At 43.7% G+C, this 22,659-nt stretch overlaps 1 protein-coding gene across 1 annotated transcript in view; it reads right to left on the bottom strand.

Annotated features, from left to right (window-relative positions):
• Window positions 1-1,840, bottom strand: part of ssbp4 (single stranded DNA binding protein 4) — a 71,434-nt gene extending 69,594 nt beyond the window's left edge. The window contains exon 1 of the mRNA XM_048976623.1: window positions 1,570-1,840. Within this exon, the coding sequence (XP_048832580.1) occupies window positions 1,570-1,625 (56 nt within the window). The 5' untranslated portion in view covers window positions 1,626-1,840. The remainder of the gene's footprint in view (window positions 1-1,569) is intronic.
• Window positions 1,841-22,659: the final 20,819 nt, after the last annotated feature.

Below are 22,659 nucleotides of genomic sequence, written 5' to 3'. Positions count from 1 at the left end.
TGAGAGCGGAAACGGCTGACGTGCAAGAGATACACAAGTTTTTAGCACTTCCATAAAGTTAATTTTCATTTTTGAGCCCAAGAGGCGACTGATTTTAATAGGTTTACATAACAGAGCAGCCAGCTTTTAATACTACAGAATCGATCAGAAAGACTAACATTGGCCATAAAGCACGGTGGATGCAGGCTGTCACTAAAATGTTTAGCATCACAACAATGAACCATTCGAAACGTTTCGGTATAATCTAGTGCTTTTTGTGTTACATCGATTGATCAAAGTAAGTCAAAGAATCTGCCTTACGTCGATGCACAGTGCAAGTCGGATACGACCGCTTACTTGTTCCGTGATGGGGGTGGCAGGAGTATTTAAAACTGCTCATCAATAAGCCGACAAATATCTGAAATATCGGTGCGGCTGCCCGATTATGTCTCTCACTCTGATTACAAGATTAGACAAGACAAATCCAAATAACTAGCTGCCGAGTTATATTCCAACAACAAAACGCATCGCTTTGGTAAAATATTTTGCGATATACACCCAGAATCAACCACATCCATCTTCACTATCTATTTAAACAGTTTTTTTAATTAAACACTATCCAATTAAACAGGTCTCTGATGGTTCTGTTCAATTGTTGACCAAGTTTATGTTGATATTAAAACATCAACACATATATGTTACACATTAACGGTATTCGTGCGTTTATCTTGAATATTTCTGACAACCCTTCTTCCTATTCGTCTAATTAATTGAAGTCATTGTAAATCATGGAGAAAACCGGAAAAATGTTTCATTCACAAAAAAACCACGACCGCCGACACTAAGACGGTTCACTGAAAAGATATCTACAATAGCTTTTGTAAAAGAACACACAATAGCAAAACCTTGAAATTAACGTCTTTGATACACTTCCTTCCACGGCCGAACAACCCAACATTATTTAATAACCACTGAAACTACGTTTAACTCCAAACAACGAGGGAGGGGGGGGGAAAGACACATTCTGACAATGCATGTTGACAAAGCTTTAGGAAGGTGTGCTGATAGACAGCGGCGCAAAACTAAAGCCGCTGTCCGTAGCATCCCTCGGAAAACTTTATAGTCACACAACGTGCCTTACAGGGTCTATCCAGCTCCTCGCAAGCCGACAACAAAGCCAGCATTTCCCCTGCTAAACGTTCGCCGCGACACCAAGCCCATGTCCCCGCTTACAACTCCGCCAAACTTGGGGTCTAATCGCCTTGTTTCAGCGAAGAAAAAAGCCGAGCGGTCCGCCGTCATCACGCAACACGAACGAATATTTTGTGTACTCTTTGTGAAGAAACAGTTACACCAAAAAACGACCGAATATCCTCGTGTTCGGGGTGGGGGGGGGACATTAAAGAAGGATGAAAAGAGCGGCAACTAAAAGTTAGCAAAGCGACGGTCCGGCAAAGGCACACGCAAGTAACGTAGCAGCGCACCGTACAGCCCTTTAAATAATAGCAACTACTTATACTTGAGTAAAGTATCGCTGAGGGAGCGCGATATACGAAGTAGCCGCGCGCGAGAGCGCGTAATTTCACTTACTTTTCTCTCGCTTGGCTATCGGAAGGGACGACAGCTCCTTTTCCTTTGGCGTACATGCTGGATTCTGTTTTAAGACTTTTACCCCACTCAACACCTGTCAAAGAAAGCAGCCAGGAAAACGTCCTATCTCCATAGCTACCCCCTTAGTGTTTTTTTTTCCTCCGTTTTTTTTTTACATCTCCAACATTGGCCACAAATCAGGCACAGTTTCTATTGGGGGACTTGAAACAGACCGCTGGTGATTTTTTTTTCCCAGCTGCTGTTCCAGGAATTCCGCCGTTCCCCCTCCGCTGTGGAGTCAGCGAGGGGGGGGGCTTCTTAAAGGAAACGCGCACGTTTAATGTCTCCAGGCCACCTAAACGAAAGACATGACTGCCGAAGAGTTGATACGGCGGTAATGAACGCTGGAAATGATATAGATTGCATCAGTCGAATATTGCCCGTATGTTTTACTCGAGTCGGTCGCCGATGTTAGGAGTTTTATTTGTCACGTGGTTGGCTAAAAAATCTGAAGAATTTGGGAACATACCAGAGGTTCATTGTTTATAAACACATAAAGATGTATTCGCCGATGAGACAGCAGGACCATTTCATTTTATTGTAACAAAAGGCATAGAACATAGGATACACACATACACATACTAAAACGTAATCAGCAACAGAAATATCATTTTTGTCAAGATGTGTGATATGTGGGTTCCTAAAACCGGTGGGCATTAAGCGGTCATTTTGCTTTGTATATTGTCCAGGAGGGTGTTTCGTGGAATAAGTGTCCCACGTGGTTTGGCAACAAGGATCTAAAGTATATTAATGAAAGAACTCCCCAATTACATGACAATTATTCCCTGTACATTCAACAAAACATTGACTCCAATATTACCTGGCAACAGCCCAGGGTTCTGTTACCTCAAGAGGTTACATTGTGGGCTTTCTTTTACCATGTTAGGGCTAGCATCCCCATGCTAAATTTTGCCCAGCCGGTGGAAAAATTCTTCAACTTCTTCTGCGCTGACAGTTCTGATAATCATCAGCACAATATCAGGATTGGGGTGGATCCAGACACAAAGCCTCTTTTTTCAGGATACTGAGAACATTTACAGCAGCTGTACATAAAGTGGTTCTTCATTAAGAATTTGAAGTTGAATGAAAAATTGCACAACATTCCTAGGCGATGGATTGGCTTCTTATTGAAAGTGCCCCCCTGCCCTCACCTCATTGCATTACGTCCTGCTTAGGATTGGCTCCAGATCCACCACTGCTCTGCTTAGGATAAGCGGTGGAAGATGGATAGATGGATGGATGGACTGCATTCTTCAAAACAAACAAACAAACTGGCGATGACATGTTTTATTGTTTATAAGTGATGTTATTCAATCCCCCAGCAGTATGGGCACAAAGCTGGGGCAAACCCCAGAAAGTATGCCAGTCCACCACTGGACACGTGCACCATCCTAAACCACAGGCGATTCACAGTGCAACCCACGTAGTAAAGATATACTTTAAAAACAGAAGAATATTTCCAACAAATCTGCAAAGTTCTACAGACAAAAAAAAAGACAAAGATCAAAATGAGAATGCGTGTAAAATCACAGTAGATTTGACAAAGCTGATTGACTCCAAGCAAATATCTAAACATTTTTGTATAGATCACATACGATGCAGCATCACTAAATCATTAAATATCCTTATTGCCGTGACTTTTGTTGTGTTGTCTTTGCGCAGATAGAACATTCTTAGGCAGTCATTTCTAATAGCTCTTTATGCCTAAAATGCACACCATTCAGGTTCTAGATAGGGAACCAGACCTTAAATCTTTCCCTACTGAAGATTACAGGATCTAACCAGCACAGCAGCATCATGGACCGTTTGGCCCCACCTCTTGCTACTGATTAGGGGGAGGTCCTGCAGACTGTTGTGACAGGCAAACTCGCTTCCGTTTTGGCAGCACGGGGAGAAGATTCACACCACCTGCAAACACCCACAAAACGTCACCTTCCACCCAGCGTTCGGATGAGTCAGCCCTGACTCACCCGTGGTCCATTGTTATCTCCCGCCATCGCTTCTGCTCCATTCATTTCCACGTCGCGCCACAGAACAGCGACGAAAGTCTGGAAAAGAGGCCCTATTAAATGGCAGCCACGAAGTCACAGTCAGTGCGAGAGAGCTGCGGTACGTCTGAACGGCAGCCTCTGAGCGAACCCGACTATGCGGCCATTTAGGGAGCTACTGGAAAGCACATTCCTGCTTAATCCAAGCGTACATCAGCAGTCCTTGTGCCCCACAGACAGGCTAGTCAATGCAAACCTGTGATGGCCATTGATATGCATCGTTGAGGTTGGTGTCTCTCTACAGAATGGCTCCCTTCAATTCTAATCGAAGCAGGAAGCAAATGAAACATGTGGTCTGCAATTCCTAAAGGTCGATGTGTCATGGGGGCGGGGGGGGGGGGGCGGAGGGATACCGACAGATTATAAACAGCAGAGAGGCTTGACAGATGAGAGTTAAATCAAAATTAAACTGGTTAACTTCAACCGTGTGAGTGTTGAGGAAACAAGCAGGATGATAATTCTACTTTGTCTGGCTCCACATGAATCTTTTAAGCAACATATGTTTCCAAGATGAGCTCTTCCTACCAAAGGGATGGAGCTCATGCAGTCAGTCTTGCACCGCAGAGTGTCGGAAGGGAAGGTTCGCTAAGCAGCCGCAGAGAGCTTAGCGCAGCTCTGCGGTCTGGGCGTCAGCGCGGAGGCCGTGCTTTGCCAATCGCGCGTCTGTCCCTTTAAGAGGCACCATGAGCAGGGCAGCGGCTCGGTGGGTGCAGCAGTGGTGATGTTTTCATGCTGTTCTTCTGTGGGAAGCGCGCAGCTCCACCGCAGCTGACTGTGTGTTTGTGAGGGTTCGCCTTTCTTCCAGAAAAGCGGAAAGAAAATCATGTTGATGACTATATTCCACAGGCATCTCCCGTACAGGGAGGGGAAGAAGAGGGAGTGAGTGAGAGGGAGTGAGAGTTGGTGAGTCGATGAGAGACACTCGAAGAATGGCAAAGAATGCGTGATTTGAGGAAAGACTGCAGTGTAACTGCGGAAAGCCAACACTCTGTAAAATGACAATTTTAGGCTGCGAGATGAATTCTCAGCTGGTGGCATTCTGGGCCGTGTTACTTGAGAAACATAAACCTAAATGACGCCAAGTGCAAACCGAGTGCCTTCCATGTACACAGCCCATTACATCTAATATTCCCCAAAAAACCCGATATAAATTTATAATCCATAACTAAATACTCTCGTCTCCTCCTGCAGTTTGTTTTTGTTATGTCTTTCCACAGACTGTCAAATTACTGTCATCCCCGTGCAAAGGCAGCCTTCAAACACCATGCATGCATGAAAGCTATTTCCAGTACTGTTGGCTTCTACGATAACACGTCATGTAGGCCTATTATACTGTTAAAGCATAAAGAAGCACGGCCTAAGCAAGGAGAGAAAAGGCTGAGAAGAGGCTTCATGTAGAGTAGGAGTAAAAAGAGTGCATGTAGACTTGTATGACTGATGAATAAGCAAACTGTATGCTTTCCAAAAGCTCTGGTTGGCTTAGGAGATTCCCAGCCCCTTAGTATCTGTCTTCCTTACACGTGCCTTTATTGCCACCATGTCCCTCATATGAGTCCAAGCCCACAATGAGGACTCCCTGTAAGCCACTGTGTTCGACCTCTGCCAGCCCAGAGGGGTGCCAGTGTAGGGGAGGAGTTATTATGCAGTGGTCTAAGGGACACTGCTGTTCATCCATTCATTTATTGAAGAGAGTCACATGATCTCATTGTGAGGTCATCGCTCACCAACACTGTTTTGCAAAGACCCAAACAGCCCTCACAAAGACAGACGACCTTGGCTCCATACATTTGCAAAAAATACATTTAATTACACACATAAATAGCTGATACAAGAATCCAATGTCAATCCTTTGAGTGATGCAAACACATTAATTCGGTCTGAAAATGGCACTACAGGGTTAACATTCTGCATCATTCAACCAGACGACTTACTGTTGTAAAATTTTATTGATGCTGGCATAAAGTTGTAGATGGTTATCTGGCAATGACTCCGAAATCGAATTCATTAACTAGCGACTTACCAAGCCATCTGGCTCAGTTTTAACAATGCCTTTTTCCATTCATTGGTTTGTGATAACTAACGGTATTGATTACCCTAGTTGAAATTCTGTGTTGCACTTGCTTTTCTGACAGTGGAATGATTTTGAAAATTACACAGCGTTCTGGCTGACAGGGATGCATGTGTACTATTCTGTAGCATAAAAATTAATTTTTTGGTAAATAGTTCCAGTTAGCATTATACCCAACGCACACCTTGACGTATTTATATAAAAAATATTTAAGAGTAAATATTAGAAGGTTATGATATGAGGAAGATTCTGGACTCATCAAAAGAGTAGCCAATTTGAATCATGCATTTGCCTTTTTATTTTATTTAAAATAAGAATGAAATTATTGGAAAATAAGGGGAATAGATGCATATGGAATCGATGAGCCCATTGTTTGGGAAACATGTGGAATGCGGTCTGGATCTGTGAACGTTGTCTCGACCGTGTCCCGCGTTCACGGGGATAGAAAGGAATTCTCTACGCATTGGGATTAGCGTGACTGTTTCACACCAATACGGTTGTGCAGGAGAATACGTGTGTGTGTGTGTGTGTGTGTGTGTGTGTGCAGTGTGTGAAGAGGGGAATTAGAGATGGGGAAACGGGGCTGTGTGTAGGGTGGGGGCAGGGAGGGAGGGGCTGAACCCTTGTGGAAAATAGGTTTATGTGACCCACATATCCACATAGCTGCTCATTAGCATACATACATAATTGAGTGCCAGATAGCGCACAGCGACTCAGGCCTCAGAGAGCACAGAAAAGACGCTCATTCTCATTTTGGCCTTTGTCTGTCTTTAAGGTTCTCACCTCCCGGCCAGATGGTCCACACACAAACACCACTCTACTGGTGACGAGTTTGACGGACAAATGGAGAGCAGCTGTCTGACTGCAGTATCTACGCTTTTTCGAGTCGCGCCACGATAAATTAGCATGATCACCGCCGCCTCGTACCGGAGCCCTACTTTGTCGTTAATGGCTGTGCACGTGCTCTTTTTGCATAAATTATCAATATTTTTTATTTATTGCTTACCTACAAAGAAAAAAGTCTTTGTTTCAGCCTTAGTGGCCCAAGGATTTTCTGTGCAAAATATATGACCAAAAAAAAAAAACGGTCTCAAATATATGAATTGCCGCAAACAAGAAATTACTCCAAATTCCCGTTGGTAAATACATGATTCAAATCATACATGGGGTCAGTTTAGGCTCCTTATGTTTAACAGTACTGTCTCTTTATTCATATCGGTACTTGATTGCATTTCAATATAATGGTTTATTAATTATAGCAGCGAAAGATTATTTGCACAAACATTCCCTGTGGGAGCATTTGTTTGAGCGCAGTTAGCTGAAATGAGGCTGCAAGTTACAGGAAGTTGACAAAAACATGATTCTCTTTGTCGTTGGGTGACTGGGGGAACCCGGAACGGCTTGTACGGAAGGTGGGACGGATCCAGCACGGTTCAGGACGCCACTGGAAGGTTCTGACACAAAGGCCGCCTCCCCTTCATACTCGATTCACAGCTCACGCTTCCCTTGAAATTGACTGATCTGTATCAGTCATGCAGAATTCTTTCAGGTCCCACTGATTTCTCTGCCCATGGCTACCGGTCCAGACTGCCACTACAATGAAAGTCACAGAAGACCAGTAACCTGACTGGTTATTGCTCACACCACTCAGGCACTGGACAAATGAAAAGATTTTCTAATACTTCTAATAGTTCTTCACCCATCTGATTTCCAGCTATTTGCCTGGAGCCTGTCCGAGGAACCACAGGGTGAAAGACAGAGGTTCACCCTGGACAGGATGTCGTTGCATCACAAGACACATGTGCACGCTCGCGATCGATGGCCAATTTGGAGACACCTATTAGTCTAACTTTTGACTTCTGGAGGAATCCAGAGTAGACACCCCCCAGACCGAACAAACACCACACAGAACAGGGGCAGGATTTAAAGCCCCAATGTTGTACAGTGATACCCACTGAGCCACCTATAGCCATCTGTAACATTTTAAATATGAATCATTAGTCTGAGCACTCTGTGATATTTTTCTGCCTCAGGCCACTATTTTGCATAGTTAGGTAAAGTCAATCTGCGCCAACTAGAACCTCCACAGTGATTTGATCTGTGCTTTTGGTTCTTTATTCATTAAGAATGAAGGCATAGGAACTGAGAGCCATTACATATAATTTTATCAACGATCATAATCCATCTGTTTACGCGTGTGCTGTGTGATGGACTGATGTACCCCTGCCTGGTGCAATGTATTATGGGATAGACTCCAGACCCACTGCAACCCTGACCAGGATAAGTAGTTGGAAGACGGATGGATGGTTATCATCCATCCATTTTTACTGACAGATGGACGCATGGTAGGTTACACCTCGGAAGAGACGGGTAGTTCAGTTTAGGACACACAAATATTGATACATTAAGGTCAATCTGGCGTCAGCAGTTTGCTTGAACGGTTTGCTACTGGACCGTGTAACGAAAATATTCAAGTTGTCAGTCCTCAAGCTTTCTGCTCAGAGAAGTAACGTGCTTTTAAATGCCGCTGAAGTCTTAGGTTCTGTTGAGACACATTTATAGTTTGCGTTCTTGGATCTGAGTGACATGGTCCTGCACTGTGAAGCACTGTTGCCTCACATGGTCCTGCACTGTGAAGCACTGTTGCCTCACATGGTCCTGCACTGTGGAGCACTTTTGCCTCACATGGTCCTGCACTGTGGAGCACTTTTGCCTAACATGGTCCTGCACTGTGGAGCACTTTTGCCTAACATGGTCCTGCACTGTGGAGCACTTTTGCCTAACATGGTCCTGCACTGTGAAGCACTGTTGCCTCACATGGTCCTGCACTGTGGAGCACTTTTGCCTCACATGGTCCTGCACTGTGGAGCACTTTTGCCTCACATGGTCCTGCACTGTGGAGCACTTTTGCCTCACATGGTCCTGTACTGTGAAGCACTTTTGCCTCACATGGTCCTGCACTGTGAAGCACTTTTGCCTCACATGGTCCTGCACTGTGAAGCACTGTTGCCTCAGACTTCCCAGTTTGGGGGTTAGAACCCCACCCCAGTTAGGCTCATTGGTCTCTCTAAACTGCCATAGTGTATGACTGTCCATGCGCCTGTGAGGACCTGGTCTGCTGTTCAGGGTCTCCTCTGGCGCCCTGCTGCCCGAGATGGTCCTCCACCTGACCCTGACTAGAATACACAGCTAGACGATGGATGAATTCCTGGATCTGACAAGGTGCCAACAACTTCATCGTTCCTGTGCAGAACGGGGATTGGAAAACATCTTAATCACCAACCTTTCTCGTAGCCTGAAGGATTCTGCTGAGAAACATTTCGACCACATACAGTGGCATGGTGTGACAGTATTCAAGATGTCACCCTTATGGCCGGCATTACCGGCCCATTCACACTGACAACACTTACTGCACCATGCTCTCTGTGGCTAGCAAGCATATGAGAACCTTTTTTACATAAATTTGCTCAGCTCGTGTTGCGTTCACACTCAGCATACTGCCAAGTGAGCTCACTGCGGTCCCACCTTTTACTGTACCAACAGTTTCTTTAACCAATCGAAAAAAACAGTGATCGCATGATTCCTCAAAAACGATGGCATGACTTAGAAAGGCTTCATCTGCTCAGCTCCATTTTAAAGTTTTCTAACATGAACAACGGAAAGCTGCAAAAGCATAAAAACAACCTCAACACACCCAGCCAACCAAAAATGTGCACCAGTAAAGAAAAAGCCTATTTTTCCCGCCTTCCTTTACAGATAAGTTCTGCTTATTGGCTTCAATGTCGACTGCACTTGATCCACCGACTGCACCAACAACGGTTGCCTTCAACGATAATATTCAAAATATCATAAAATATTTAAACTGTAATAAAACTGCGAGGAATCCAGAACACATAACAGAATCTGAGAGCTTGATGGGCTGTCATTCCATTTTGGAAGCAGCAGAAATCCAGTTGTTGTTGACCAGGAACCAGAACCAGGGAGCTGAACTTTCATAACAACATTCACCAATAATATGTAGGAATATAAGTGTCATGTGTTATAGGTGCCATGTGTAAGCCACAGCATATCTGCCTTTGAGATTAATTCTGACTGCCCACATTGAGCTCACAGTTAGTCTGTTGGAGCTCCTCTGTTCTCCCACCCCTCACAGTCAGGGTAAATGCATTGATATGCGTGTTCTGAATATTTCACACCCTAGTTACATGGCTAGCAGTGATGCACAGCACGATTCACCCGCCCCATTCTTCAAATCCTTATATAAGACTACGTCTTCTTTCTCCTGTGCGCAATAAACACAGCCAAACCCCGAGACCCAGCTGGACCCCCCAGCTATGACCTTTTCATGACCTGACACCCAGTTTGCCTTTTTAAAAAAAAAAATCGGCGCCCCCACCCCCCATCCACGTTCACGCCGAAGTAGCCTTTTTTGTTCCTCTCTACCAGTTAGTGAATTCCACTCTCCACTCCCCCCCCCCCCCAATAAAGTTCCTATTCCTTCCTCCCAACCTTTTGTTATGCGCTTCAGGTCACTGTTATGCCAAGAACCCAAGTAGAACTCAGAAAAAGTGTCATTAATGGCAGACAACTCAGGGTTCAGCTCTAAACAATGATAAAGGTTTACTATGGGTTTTAGGAAATAAGGTTAACAGGTACGACTCATTTTCAAAATCAGTCGCATTCCTGCATTCCTAGTTTTTGCTTATGTCAAATCTCAGACTATAGGGACATAATCAGAAGGCTACCGGGTCCAGACAGAGGGGAATGGACAAAGGCAATCAGCAGGCACGCACCTCAAGGCATCCTGCTTTTGGTAAACAGCACTCACAGAAATCTTCCCATGCTCTGAACGGGAAGTGAAGAAGTGTCATTGTTGACACACCACAGCGAAACGTGTCCCCTGTATTTAACCCATACGTGACATGGAAGCGTGCAGCTATTAGTTAGCATCCAGGGAGCAGTGCGTGAGGGTGGCATCTTGCTCAGGGTAGCTCAGTGGTACCTCGCTGGCCGGGGATTCAAACCAACAGCCTTCCAGGCCATTAGGCAGTAGGTACATGACACATTCCAGGCGATGACACATTCCTGCCTTTTATAAGTCACTTTCATTACACTAAAGAAGAAGAAGAAGTTTTTGAAACAGGTTGTGTAAATCACTCTCCCACAAGTGTCGGTAGCTCAGTGGTTTAACATGACTATCAATCCTAGTAACCCCATCCTTTAGTAATTATTAATTACTGGATCTTGAAAAGCGTAATCGCATGAATATACATGCATAAACCACCTTGTAAATGCCTGTGAATGTTTGTTTAATGTGCATTTATGAAGTGCCTTTGTTTGCCCTTAACTAAATAATGAGTTAAATGTACACATAATTACGAAGCCCTCCTGGACCATGCTGCTGCTCTCCATGGTCGGACTTGCATGTGGCCAAAGCTTTAATGATTTAATTGCTCCTCAGTAACTGCCTCGCTGGCTTAGGGCAGCCAGACTGATGAGAAATTAACTACAACAAAGAGGGGAACGCAGCTACGGAGTTAATGCTGCTTGGTGCAGATCTGTCTGCTGAGAAAGTCGTCACAGTAATATGTGTGTGTGTGTGTGTGTGGAGCATAAACAGAGCTGGGGTTTAACAATGGGGAGAGACAGGCAACAGGAAGGATGAGACTGCGGGGTATGGGGCGTCCCGTGAGGGAGGTCGCTGGATACACCGGACCGCCGGAGAGAGGCTGTGTGGGAACTGCGGCCTTGTGGGACCAGCCACTCTCTGTTTTCATCATAGCTGTACCTCGGGCTCCTTTCAATGACAGTCTGATGCTACAGCACAGCCAGACTATCGCCCCAGTGGAAGAGAAACTCATCCTGCCTGATAAACCAAGACAAAAGGAAACCTCCGCCATTCGCGTCCTGCTCCTTTATTAATTAACCTGTGACTGTATGGTGTTTTGATGTAGCTTTAAAACCTTAGGGTACATGCAGAAGACACGATGGAGCACTGAGATACCCTAGTGATGATCATCTAATGGTCTGTCATTAATGAAGTAAGAAAACGTCGTTGCCTTGCCCACAAGCACTGAAATGAAAGCAGTGTACAAAGGTGTCTGAGTAAATAAATCCAATTAAAACGATTCTTTCAGCAGCTCCCAAACTGAATTGCAACAGTGCCGTTTAGATTGCCAATAAAATGGGGCGAACAAGCAGGAACGCTGTCGACTTGCATAACGAGCCATTCAAAGTGAAACATTCCAGCCCTTTTCTGCGGTTGTGCTTGGTTCTGCGCCTGCCTTTGTCTGCAAATGAAATTCATTTCATCCTATATGGTCAAAATATTTTCTAAAGTGATTCATGCAACATGTTGCTTAATTCACAGCTGCCAATGCAGTCTACTGGCGATCTTGTGATGGAAATTCCGTGACCACTGGTAAGCATCCAGTGCCAGTGAACTCAAGTCAGAGGTCAGAGTGTCCAACTCTAAGGCCAGAGGACAGAATGTCTGACGTTCGGAAGCTCAGCTTTCGAATCACAATCAAGCAGAAACACTCACATACACCATAGGAACGTCAAGTCCTACGTTTCTAGGTCAAGTAGCAAAATTGCTAATAGGGTTCCTCCTTCTATTGGAATCCAATGCCCTAGTGTGATTTTAGCAGAGTGCCAGATTAAGTCTCCTGTCTGTACTTCCAGTACAAAGGGATAGTAGATGCTGTTAGGGATGCAGCACAAGGTCGTTAGACACACAAACAATTCCCAAATTACTTACCAAGAAAACATATCAGTTTTAAGGGCTAAAACTGGTCTGGGAATCTATGTGCCCTTGGCTTAGTTACCATCAGTTATATGAGTGGTGATTAACCTTTATAGTGACAATGAAGTAGACGAACTCAACGAGAAACTACTAAACACTGCTGCTTAGCTGATTGTTCTTAAAGCATTTTCTCCAGACCAGCTTGACCCAGGCGCAGTAACATTAATCATTCAAGGACACAGAAGAGTAAATATTACTTTTTAAAACTTGTTTTACAGACTTATGACATTATTTGCCTGGAATTAATATTTAATGCGGTGAAGCAATAATTGTTCCCTGCAGGTTCTGTCTCGAAGAAAAAGCAGTAGGTGTCATAGAATGTCAAACCGGTAAATGCAACATTTACCTTTTTGTCAGAAGATCCTTAGTTTAATAGATGAGATAATTATCAAGGCGCCAGCTTATGCAAAAGTTTGACCCAGGAAGGAAGGTGGACCAGCACAGAGACACAGCTAGAGGGCAAAGAGGTGCAGAGTCTCAGTGAAAGACGTAACCTCTCCCATTTTCTCCCACAGCACTGGCTGTTGGGAGGGGGGCGGTGGGACCATGAATGACGCCATCTGGTTATAATACCTCTGCTTTAACCGGGCGGCTGTTTATCGGAAAGTTTGGATGCTGAAGGATCTCCTTCCCAGCTTTGTAGCAGGCAGCCGCGGCGGAGAGGAGCGAAACACCTACAGACCTATCAGACGCACACAGCTCGCCAGCTGCTAGCTGGGGGTAGGGGGTGGGGGGGGTGGGGTGTTTCTCTGTGCATAAAGAAAGCAGTCAGCTCGATTCAAAGCAGCGCATGAGCCCTGCCTACACGGCATAGCAGGCACTGCTAGTCCTGCCATGGCTTGGCACCCATCCTGGGTTTTTCCCCGTTTTGCACCCGGACCCCTGCGACCCCTGCGACCCCCGCGACCCCCGCGACCCTGCATGGGACAAGCAGTATAGAAGATGCATGAATGGATTTATCTTTTACAGAAACATAGCATATTAAAGGAATTCTTTTCAGAGTAGAGTTAAATGAAAACATCTGACGATTGCTTCACATTCATTTTGCGTGTAGCATCTATGTTATCTGCTCACTTTCACGGTCTTTGTCTGTTTAGGACAGTGGGGCAGACTGTCCATCCATCCATCCATCCATCCATCTTCCAGCCAGTTTCCCAGCACAAGGTGCCAGTAAGTCTGGAGTCTATCCCAGTCTGCAAAGCAAACAAGGCAGTGGTGAGCCTGTACGAGACGCCATTCTATCCCAGGGCATAGTTATAATATCAGTTTAACAATAATAATTTTGTTTCCCTGTAACCATATAGGGATTCTGCTACGTATTTTTATTATGCTGCAGTTGACCCAAGCACACAGACTGATCCAAAAAAATCACCCATAATGCAAGTGGAAAGTTGTGTGTCTCACTGACAGGTGTCATCTTTGGAGTGGGGAAATGTACGGCGGTGCGATGCTCGCATCGAGAGCCGGGGCTCCGGTGTTCCCGCACACGTCAGGGCTGATGATTAACAGGTGCCGACACTTTTCCAGCAGTGGCCTCCGCCGCTTTTGTCTCCGGCGTGGCGGTGTGGTACGCACGCTCGCCGACGGTCTCCGCGCACAGCCTGCCTCTCCGTGCTTCCATCCATCAGCTGTCAGCGCGGCCCGTTGTTTCAGTTTGATTAAACAGCAGCAAGACGCCGTGCTCTTCGCTCCCGGTATTTTTGTCAGGAATCCAAGTCTGCCTTATCTATCTTTATTTTAAATATTAGTTTTTTTTCTTCCCTAGGCGAAATTCAATACCAATTTTAACCAAAATATGTAAGATTATGTATAATACAACATAGCTGTATGTTTGTGTCGTTAATAGCGATATCTCAAGCGGAATGAAATATTAGCTGGAGATTGAGCATTTCATTTAACACTATAAGTTGTTCACACAGTTGTGTTCACGCATACACACATGCACTAGGGCCAAATTAGCATGTTACACAGCAATGTAGATATTATGCAGGATATGCTGGTTAGTGACCCCGACTGTGTGTCAGGAACAGGCATGAGCTGTTTGTGCTTGTAAGGGTTTTTCTCCCAAAGTCAAAAAAAAAAAACATACAGTTAGGTGGAGCTGTGTGTGCAAGTTGCCGTGGTAATGCAGTGTAATCCAGTGTGGGTGTCCCCTGCCTCACATCCTGTGCTGCCTGTGATGAGCTCTGGGATCACCCTGATTCTGTACTGGAAAAGTGGCTTGGAAGATGGACAGATTAACTTGTACGCAACAAGACAATGATCAGTCATGTGCCAGTGACTCACTGCACACTTTTCACTGCATAGAACATTCAGACACTCTGCAGAAGTGGTTGAAGGCCAGTAAAGGAAGCACTGAGCTACTGGATCAGGCCAGCAAAGCAGTGTGGACAAAAATTATAAAGCACAATAAGCATTAGCAACGCTAAGTATAAAACCTCTATAGAGATAAAAACATGGATTACATTAGCAACACTGCACACACTTAAATACAGAAAAAGGGCGACTGCATGACAAAAGCTAACGTTAAATGAAGGCCGATTCATTTTATGCTAAAACTGTGATGTTAATTGTATGCTAAACGAGAAAAATGGCTGCCGATAAAGTGTATAGAGATATTTAGTAGCGAGTTGTTAGCGCTGAGACGAGGGAGCAAGAACTGCTGGCTACTCGTTAGCAGCCTGGTAATTAATGTAGCTCAGGGGGCAAAATTTCAGGGGAGGAGCTAGGGTAATTAGGGATTAAACAGAGGTTGATATGTTGTTCCCTTTTGATGGGATTATTTATACAGCGCTGCTTTAATTACCCCAGCCCAGATGTCATTGAAAACATAACCTCTAACTAGATCTGAGAGCCTGAGGGCTGTTGCACTCTTATATCAGACCAAGTCCTTGCTAATTACCCTCAATTCCACTTTAAATTTGGTGGGATTCACAGTTTCAAAGTGCTTATTTTTAGATTCACTTGATTTTTTTTTATTTAAGTGGCTAATTTGCATGTTAATTTGTTTATCTATGAATTGCGCTGTAAATTCCTTCGGAGATGCTGAATGAGACAGGTCACACTCCCACGGATTTGGTCACCGACAGGCCAGGGCTGTTTGCTTTGATGCCAGGGACGGGGGACAACGTCCCTGCTGTGCCGCCGCCCACCAACCTCCACGGCGATGCCGCTGCCGCTCAGCAGCCGGGCCCAAGTCGCCGGGCAGAGCGATGCAATGCGCCTCTGTAAGCAACCATGGAGGGAGCCAAACAGGACCAATCTCCTGTAGCTTGGGCAATGTGTGTCCGCCATGGAAACCGGTGATGAGAGGCACCGTCAGACCTTGAGGCCAACTGCTCTCCGACAGAGAGGCCGGGCGGTGCATCCGGTGATGGTGCACTCCACCTGGCAACCCAGCCTGTCCCCAAAGGCCTCTGTCTGTCAATATTTGCATGTATTATATCACTGCCACCCCCCCCCCCCCCCCCCCCTCTTCTTCTGTACCACATTCGCTGATGAGAAGCTAATCCTGGAAACAATTTGGCCTCTTGGTTTGTTTGGATCCTAATTTCAATGCCGTTGGAAAACGATATATAATTATGGGCTGTAAATGCTAATGCTGCATTCTCCTCCCCCCCCGCCCCCAGCCCCCAACCCCGCCCCCACCCAGCACCGCCACCCCCCTCCTCTCCTTTCTGCTGGTTGTAATCTGCTCTTTCGGTGGCTCGTGCGCAGCGAGGCACAGTCACTAGTCGGGCCCTGGTGTACACAAACAGCAAAACTCACACAAAGCATCTATGTGTATCAAAGTGTGTCAGCTTCCAGTCAGTACTGTAGCCTTACTGCTGGATACAGGCAGACCACAGGTCACAAAAGAGATCCGCTCCCTAGGTCTGTTTTTAAGTCGACCTTGTAGGCAAGTCGAAAAAAAATACACCTAATGATAATAATAATAATAATAATCATAATAATAATAAAAACAACAGGGATCCTGCAGCTACTGTAATAATACAGTAATAATGCAGTAATAATATCGCTAATACTGTAATAATGCAGTAATAATGCAGTAATAATATCGCTAATGCTGTAATAATACAGTAATAATAAAAGAAACTGCTGTAAGGTATGGTATGTTGAGATGCCAGTCCACTGAAGCCGTGCAGTGTTTTCACAAGCATCACAAAGCAGTACGGGCGTTCATTATTACCACTGTGTGTACACATAAAGCTATACTTATAGGGTTAAGCCATTGTATTTAACCCCAATTTTTAATACAATGGACTTTATGTCAGTCATTTCATAAGTAGAGCTGCATAGTTCAGGTCTAGAATATAAAAATCCAGACCAAGATTTTGTGTCGACCAACTAGATGAGCAAGAACAGTGACATTCACACAGTACTCAACTGGTTGGTTGAAACAAAATCTTGGTTTGGATTTTCACGTTCCGGACCTGAACTATCTACATATGATCTTAAGTACAAGATGTCTATAAGCTGGACGTTACTAACTTGGGGGCTGCCCGTATTTCATTTAGATGTGAACACATGCACGTCCTTCATGGTGTCTAATCAAATTCTAATACATGCTGGTGTCATCTAAAGACGTCCATTTAGAACTATTTCACTGAAGACGATGGAGCTGCTTCAGTCCCTCTGAGCGCTGAGCTTACGGTAAGGAAGAAGCCGTATAAATCTGCTGATAAACCCTGGACTTTCACAGATCATGAGGTGAGTGTCCTCTACCTGTTCAACATCCCGAAAACTCCTTTAAAAAAAGAAAGGAAAAGAAAACTCTTCTGACTGAAGAATGTCTAAAACATCGGGGTGCAAAAGTCCTCCTGCACTAAACTGCACATTTATTTTGTTTGTTTGTTTGTTTGATTTTTGTTTGTTTTTGTTTTGTGCATCTATGTCATTTACAGTGTGACGTTGTCTTTAAAGTCTTGGACAAACACTATTTAGGTTCATCGTTGTGCATTCATTTTTGTTTGACTTGACCTGCCTCTAATGTTCACTTTCCCCATTTCCTGCAGATAAGCGTCTCGGAAAGAACAAACTGGGATGGAAATGCAGGAACGAACGAAAAGGACAAGAAAAACTCACAAGCTACAAGTACAGGAGAGTGGGCCGCCGATGGGAGAGAGGCGAGGAGAGGATTCGCAGGGAAGCCCCAAGCTGTGAGTAAGAGAAGGAGCAGAAAGGGGTCCGCTGGTCCTGAAACTCGCTGACCTAATCTCGTCTGTTTACGACCCGGCACCCTACGGGTTTCCAAGTCCTCAAACGCAAGCTGGAATTAGAAGGAGTGACAATCTGGAAGGAGAGTAGAGAGCGGCTGCCAGCGCACTGACTGAAGCGAAATCTGTACCTCATTTTCATATGGCCGAGGGTGGCTCCATATATTCACATATACGTCATGGCCAAGGCATGCATCGAAAACGCTTAATTAGTTCCTGGTCAAAAGTATCAGTAGAAATAATTCAGGTGTTTTATATTTTTACAGTTAAACGCATGTCTTTTCTTTTCAATTATTTCCCAAAGCATTTTCATTAAACTGGAAAAAAACAAAAGCACAGGGACACATTAGATACAAGGCATGTTTGACAGACTAATTAAAAGCGTAAAACACAGATTATTTTGTCATCAAATGCAGTTTTTTTTTCTTGATGTTGCTATTTCACTCTACCCTACTTTTTTTCAGAGCTCACATATATGAGCAATTTCATCTAAATGAACAAAACTTCTGTTTTAGCAAGAAGGTCCAAATGGATAACTGTACTGTCACACATTTTTATTCTCTCTCTTTCGCTCTCTCTCTCTCTCACACACACACACACACACACACACACACACACACACACACACACTAGTATAAAGTAGTTCTGTGTTGTAAAAATAATTTTCTACAAAACATAACGTAAACTAATTACACAGTCAAGCCCTACATGCAGTTTTTAATGACTGGGAATAGACAGGCAGATGTATTATATTACAGTTGCAAAGCAACACGCTCTTGCAAACAAAATGAGCACCACAGATGATGGAAACCTTCTCCAGTTTAACTCAAATTTGCTGAACATGAAACTCTCCGCTTGCTATTCCCAGCTATCAGGTGACATTGAGACACTTTTATGATTTCCATCAATTACAGCTGAGGTTCGTTCATTCTGTTCAATGAATTTTGTTATCCTAATCACAATATTGAACATCTTAATAGTTTCACTTGATGTTCAAAAGCCTTAAAGCCTGTCCTGAAAAACCCAGCAACAAATGATGTGTAAATATATTACATATGATTTCTTTTTTGTCACAATGTAAATGTACTTACTGTCTATAAAATATCTGTAGCATTTTATTTACTTTTGTCTGGAGGGAGCATGTGGTCATATCTTGTGTATCTACAGATAGGTGACCACCACTCAACCAATCAGCTCTCCTGCAAGGATGCCACATGACCGCAGCATTACAGGAAGTGCACTTGAACTTCCTTGCACAGGTGAGGGTGCACTGTGGAGAGATAAGCCTCACACCACCTTGGATACTAAGTTTGTACTGGAGACAATACAGAGTGACAGAAGCCAGATAATGCTTCTCTTTGCCATATGAAGTCACTAAGACACAATGTTTCTTCTTCCTTTAATCTTTTTATGGGAAAACGGGTATGGAGAGGTGAGTGGAACTCAAAAAAATCATAGCAACAGTGAATTTGTATAACTGTACACAACAGTGCTCAGTTTTGGTTGCAAGAATAAAATTATTCCTCTGAAGTATTTAAAGCAGTTCCGTTTAACACAAACTTTTACTTTTTACTAGGTAGAGACGGGTGATTTTAAACTGCATTTAGCTCCTGTTGTCATCGTTCTGATGCCTCTGCGCTGCACGATAGCAGATGCATGTGAAAAACGCAGCGACTCTGTCACCCGGCACTTCAGCACATACAAAGGAATACGGATTGTGGCGGGAGAAGCTCCGGCGACCGTGTGTCTGCGACACCGACGAAGTTGCCGCTTCCCAGATACTGTGAAAATTCCAGCAAGTGGCACCTAGTGCAGAAGTCACCTGTGAGCGATGCCTCAAAAGACCTCGAGGTCTTCAGCGGATTGCATCTGCCGTACTTTGATACCCCAACATGATTTATTCAGTGACATATTAACAGTTAATTTTTGGCACTATTTATTTATATTGATTTATTTAGCGTTTAACTAAACAAGTACACAGACGCTTACTCCTTACTACTAAGCAGGTTTCACACTACCGTGCTGAGCAGGAATGAGGCCTGTATTTTTCTTATTTTTTTATTAGAATCCTGCAAATTAACTGAGTTAAAAGGTGGAGGAATTGTGGAAAATAGATAAAATGACGAGTTGTCTAGGTGCAAACTAATCATATTATCTGCCATCATCAGCAATGTTTCATAAGAACCAGCTACATACCCCTGTTTGGTGACACATTACTTAAAGAAGGAATAGATACCTTCATAATGCATTCATAAAGCATTATAAACGCAGCTATAACTATTTCTAAAAAGGCATAAGACATTATACCCATGTTTATTATGCATTATGACTGTTCTACGAAGCTCTCAAAATTAATGCAGCCTTCATAATGGATTGTACCATCATAATGCATTCTAATGGCTTATACTGACCATTATAATGCATTATGAAGGTATTTAAAATACATTATGTTGACTGCTTTAAGCAAAGTGTTACCATACGGTTTAGCTAACTTAAAAATAACCATCCGCCGGGCTTTGCCTTAGATGAAAAGCACTGGACTTTTAAATTTCAAACGGTGCAATAACATATGTAAATTTACATATGTAAAAGTAAGCCTACATATCATATGGAATATTAATGGCTGAAGACAGCAAATACTAAAAACCTTTAATTTCATAGTGACAACTGATGACTCAACTAGACAAATCTTAGATTAGATTTATGTCTACATAGCTCTATTATTTCACATTTACTCAGTTTTCAAAAAAAATATATAAGGATCTTTGCAAAATATACCTTCATAAGACTCTTATTGACTCTGCAGTTAAGCGACGGAGTGTGACTTCAGAGCAGCGCTTTAGAAAAAGGTTTCTGGCTGAAACCCTAGCGGTTTGTCACCGTTCACTGTGGCTTTTATGAGAATAAATAAACAGCCGTTTTGGTAAAGCTCAGTGATGGTAAAGTAACAGCGGCCTGACTGAAATGAAATATATGAACTGACATGAAATATAAGAATATGAATATAGTTAACAGTCAAAACCTTAAGAAGGTTATGTACTTCAGTATGCATGCTTCTGGGAGTTACACAAAAATGTCCTGAGGGCAGAACGAAAAATGATTGGCTATCTCTCTGAACCAATCAGATTGTAGAGGAGGTGAGTCCAAGCAACTAGAGGAGGCAAGACCAACTCCTCTAGATGATTGAACCCACCTCCTCTACAGCTGGATTGGATCTCTCTGTGAACTATCATTTTTCGTTCCGCCGTCAGAACATTGTGTAAATAAAACTCCCACAATCAGTGTGCATGAGGCTAACTGAGACATAAACCATTATTCTACATTCTGATATTGGCTGATCCCTTTTCCCAAAGAGACAATTTGAACAACTGGATATCTTGCATGTTTTACAATTCAGGCTAAAGTGGGGACAGAGGCACCATGAATAGGGCAGTTCGGACATTTCCAATGACCAAAATTTGGAACATAATTAGATTAGGTCTGGGTCGGGGGCCAAATATGATATGCTTTCATGGGGCCCAAAATCTCTAATCTTCCTGGGTCAAGCCGGGAATCCACGTCTACAGCAAATATAGGCCTAACGCATCTCACTTCAACTCCCACATAAGCAGCATGTCAGGAAGAGCAACACACTGAGGAAGATGCCCAGTGATAAACAGTCAGAAAACTGTGTCTTTGATGCATAGCTTGTAACTCCACATTATTATTATTTCTTTACGGTTGCCATCTGGTAACCTTTTAAATGGATTTAGGTGTCTAGAGAGTCTGCTTTCCACCTGTGAACACATGCTGGCAGAGAAGCGCCTAACAGATTTCTAGAAATTCGCCAGCAATCCCCCACAATCAAGATTAAGATTAATGAAGATGCCCCCATCATTATCAACAGGACAGTTAAACAATTTGCCCAGAATGACAAAATGATGTATATGGTACTAATGTTGCAATATATAAGCACAATAAAATGCATTGTATTATTATCTTAAGATGTATTACAATACATACACAATAAAGATGTTAATTTAAAAGGTGATATACACTAATACAGTTATTAAAACATTTTCTATTGATGCTATGAATGATGTGTCAAAATTTTGCAAACGAATTAACCGTAGGTTTTATATCATCAATTAAATACATAGCATTCACTTTCTGATGAAGTAAATATTAAGACAATGCAATATATAAGACAATAACACATATAATATTATTAATTCATTAATAATAAAAGTGTGCATTAGTACAATCGTTATCACTCATTTTGCACTTTTTTTCCTCACATTTTTCCCGCACTGGAGCGGTATACAAAATAATAATGAAATAATTTGTGAATACCGAATATTTATTTCTAGGGCATGGCTCACATCTCCCCCCACCCCACACGTCTAACATCACAACGGCTTCATTTAACTTCATTAAGCATTAGTTTTATTCCGCATAACACGCTGCATCGTAAACGGCAGGGTATGATCATACTGGGGGGCTGCCCGACCAGGTCCCTGGGCAGAAAAAGCCTCGCGCTTTGGATCGTCACGCTACGCTACTGTGCCGGGAGAGCTGTCTTTGCGAGGGGGGGGCTGGGGATGGGGCTCGCTGGCCAGCACAGGAGTAACAGTAAACCCATTCTGTCATCAGAGTCGCCGGCGCGGGCTCTTGGGACACCTGCAGAGAGCCGCGGCAGAGCGCTAACCGCTGATCTCCAACTGCTCCCTGCCTTGGCTCCTCCCGAGGCAGCCCGCACCCTTATTGCCTCCCCTATCCATCACGCCCCGTCCATGCCGCCTCGCTCTGCCTTTTCCGCGCATCTGTCTCTCAGACCATGACATCATCACTTTAACATACCTTATCTGTTCCACTCTAAAGCCGACAGCCCTCTACATCCAAAAGATTTCTTAT

This window comes from Brienomyrus brachyistius, chromosome 15 (genome assembly GCF_023856365.1).
Source record: "Brienomyrus brachyistius isolate T26 chromosome 15, BBRACH_0.4, whole genome shotgun sequence".
Classification (NCBI taxonomy): Eukaryota; Metazoa; Chordata; class Actinopteri; order Osteoglossiformes; family Mormyridae; genus Brienomyrus; species Brienomyrus brachyistius.
Note: the sequence above shows the minus strand (reverse complement) of the source record. Positions and strands in the feature narration are given on the sequence as shown.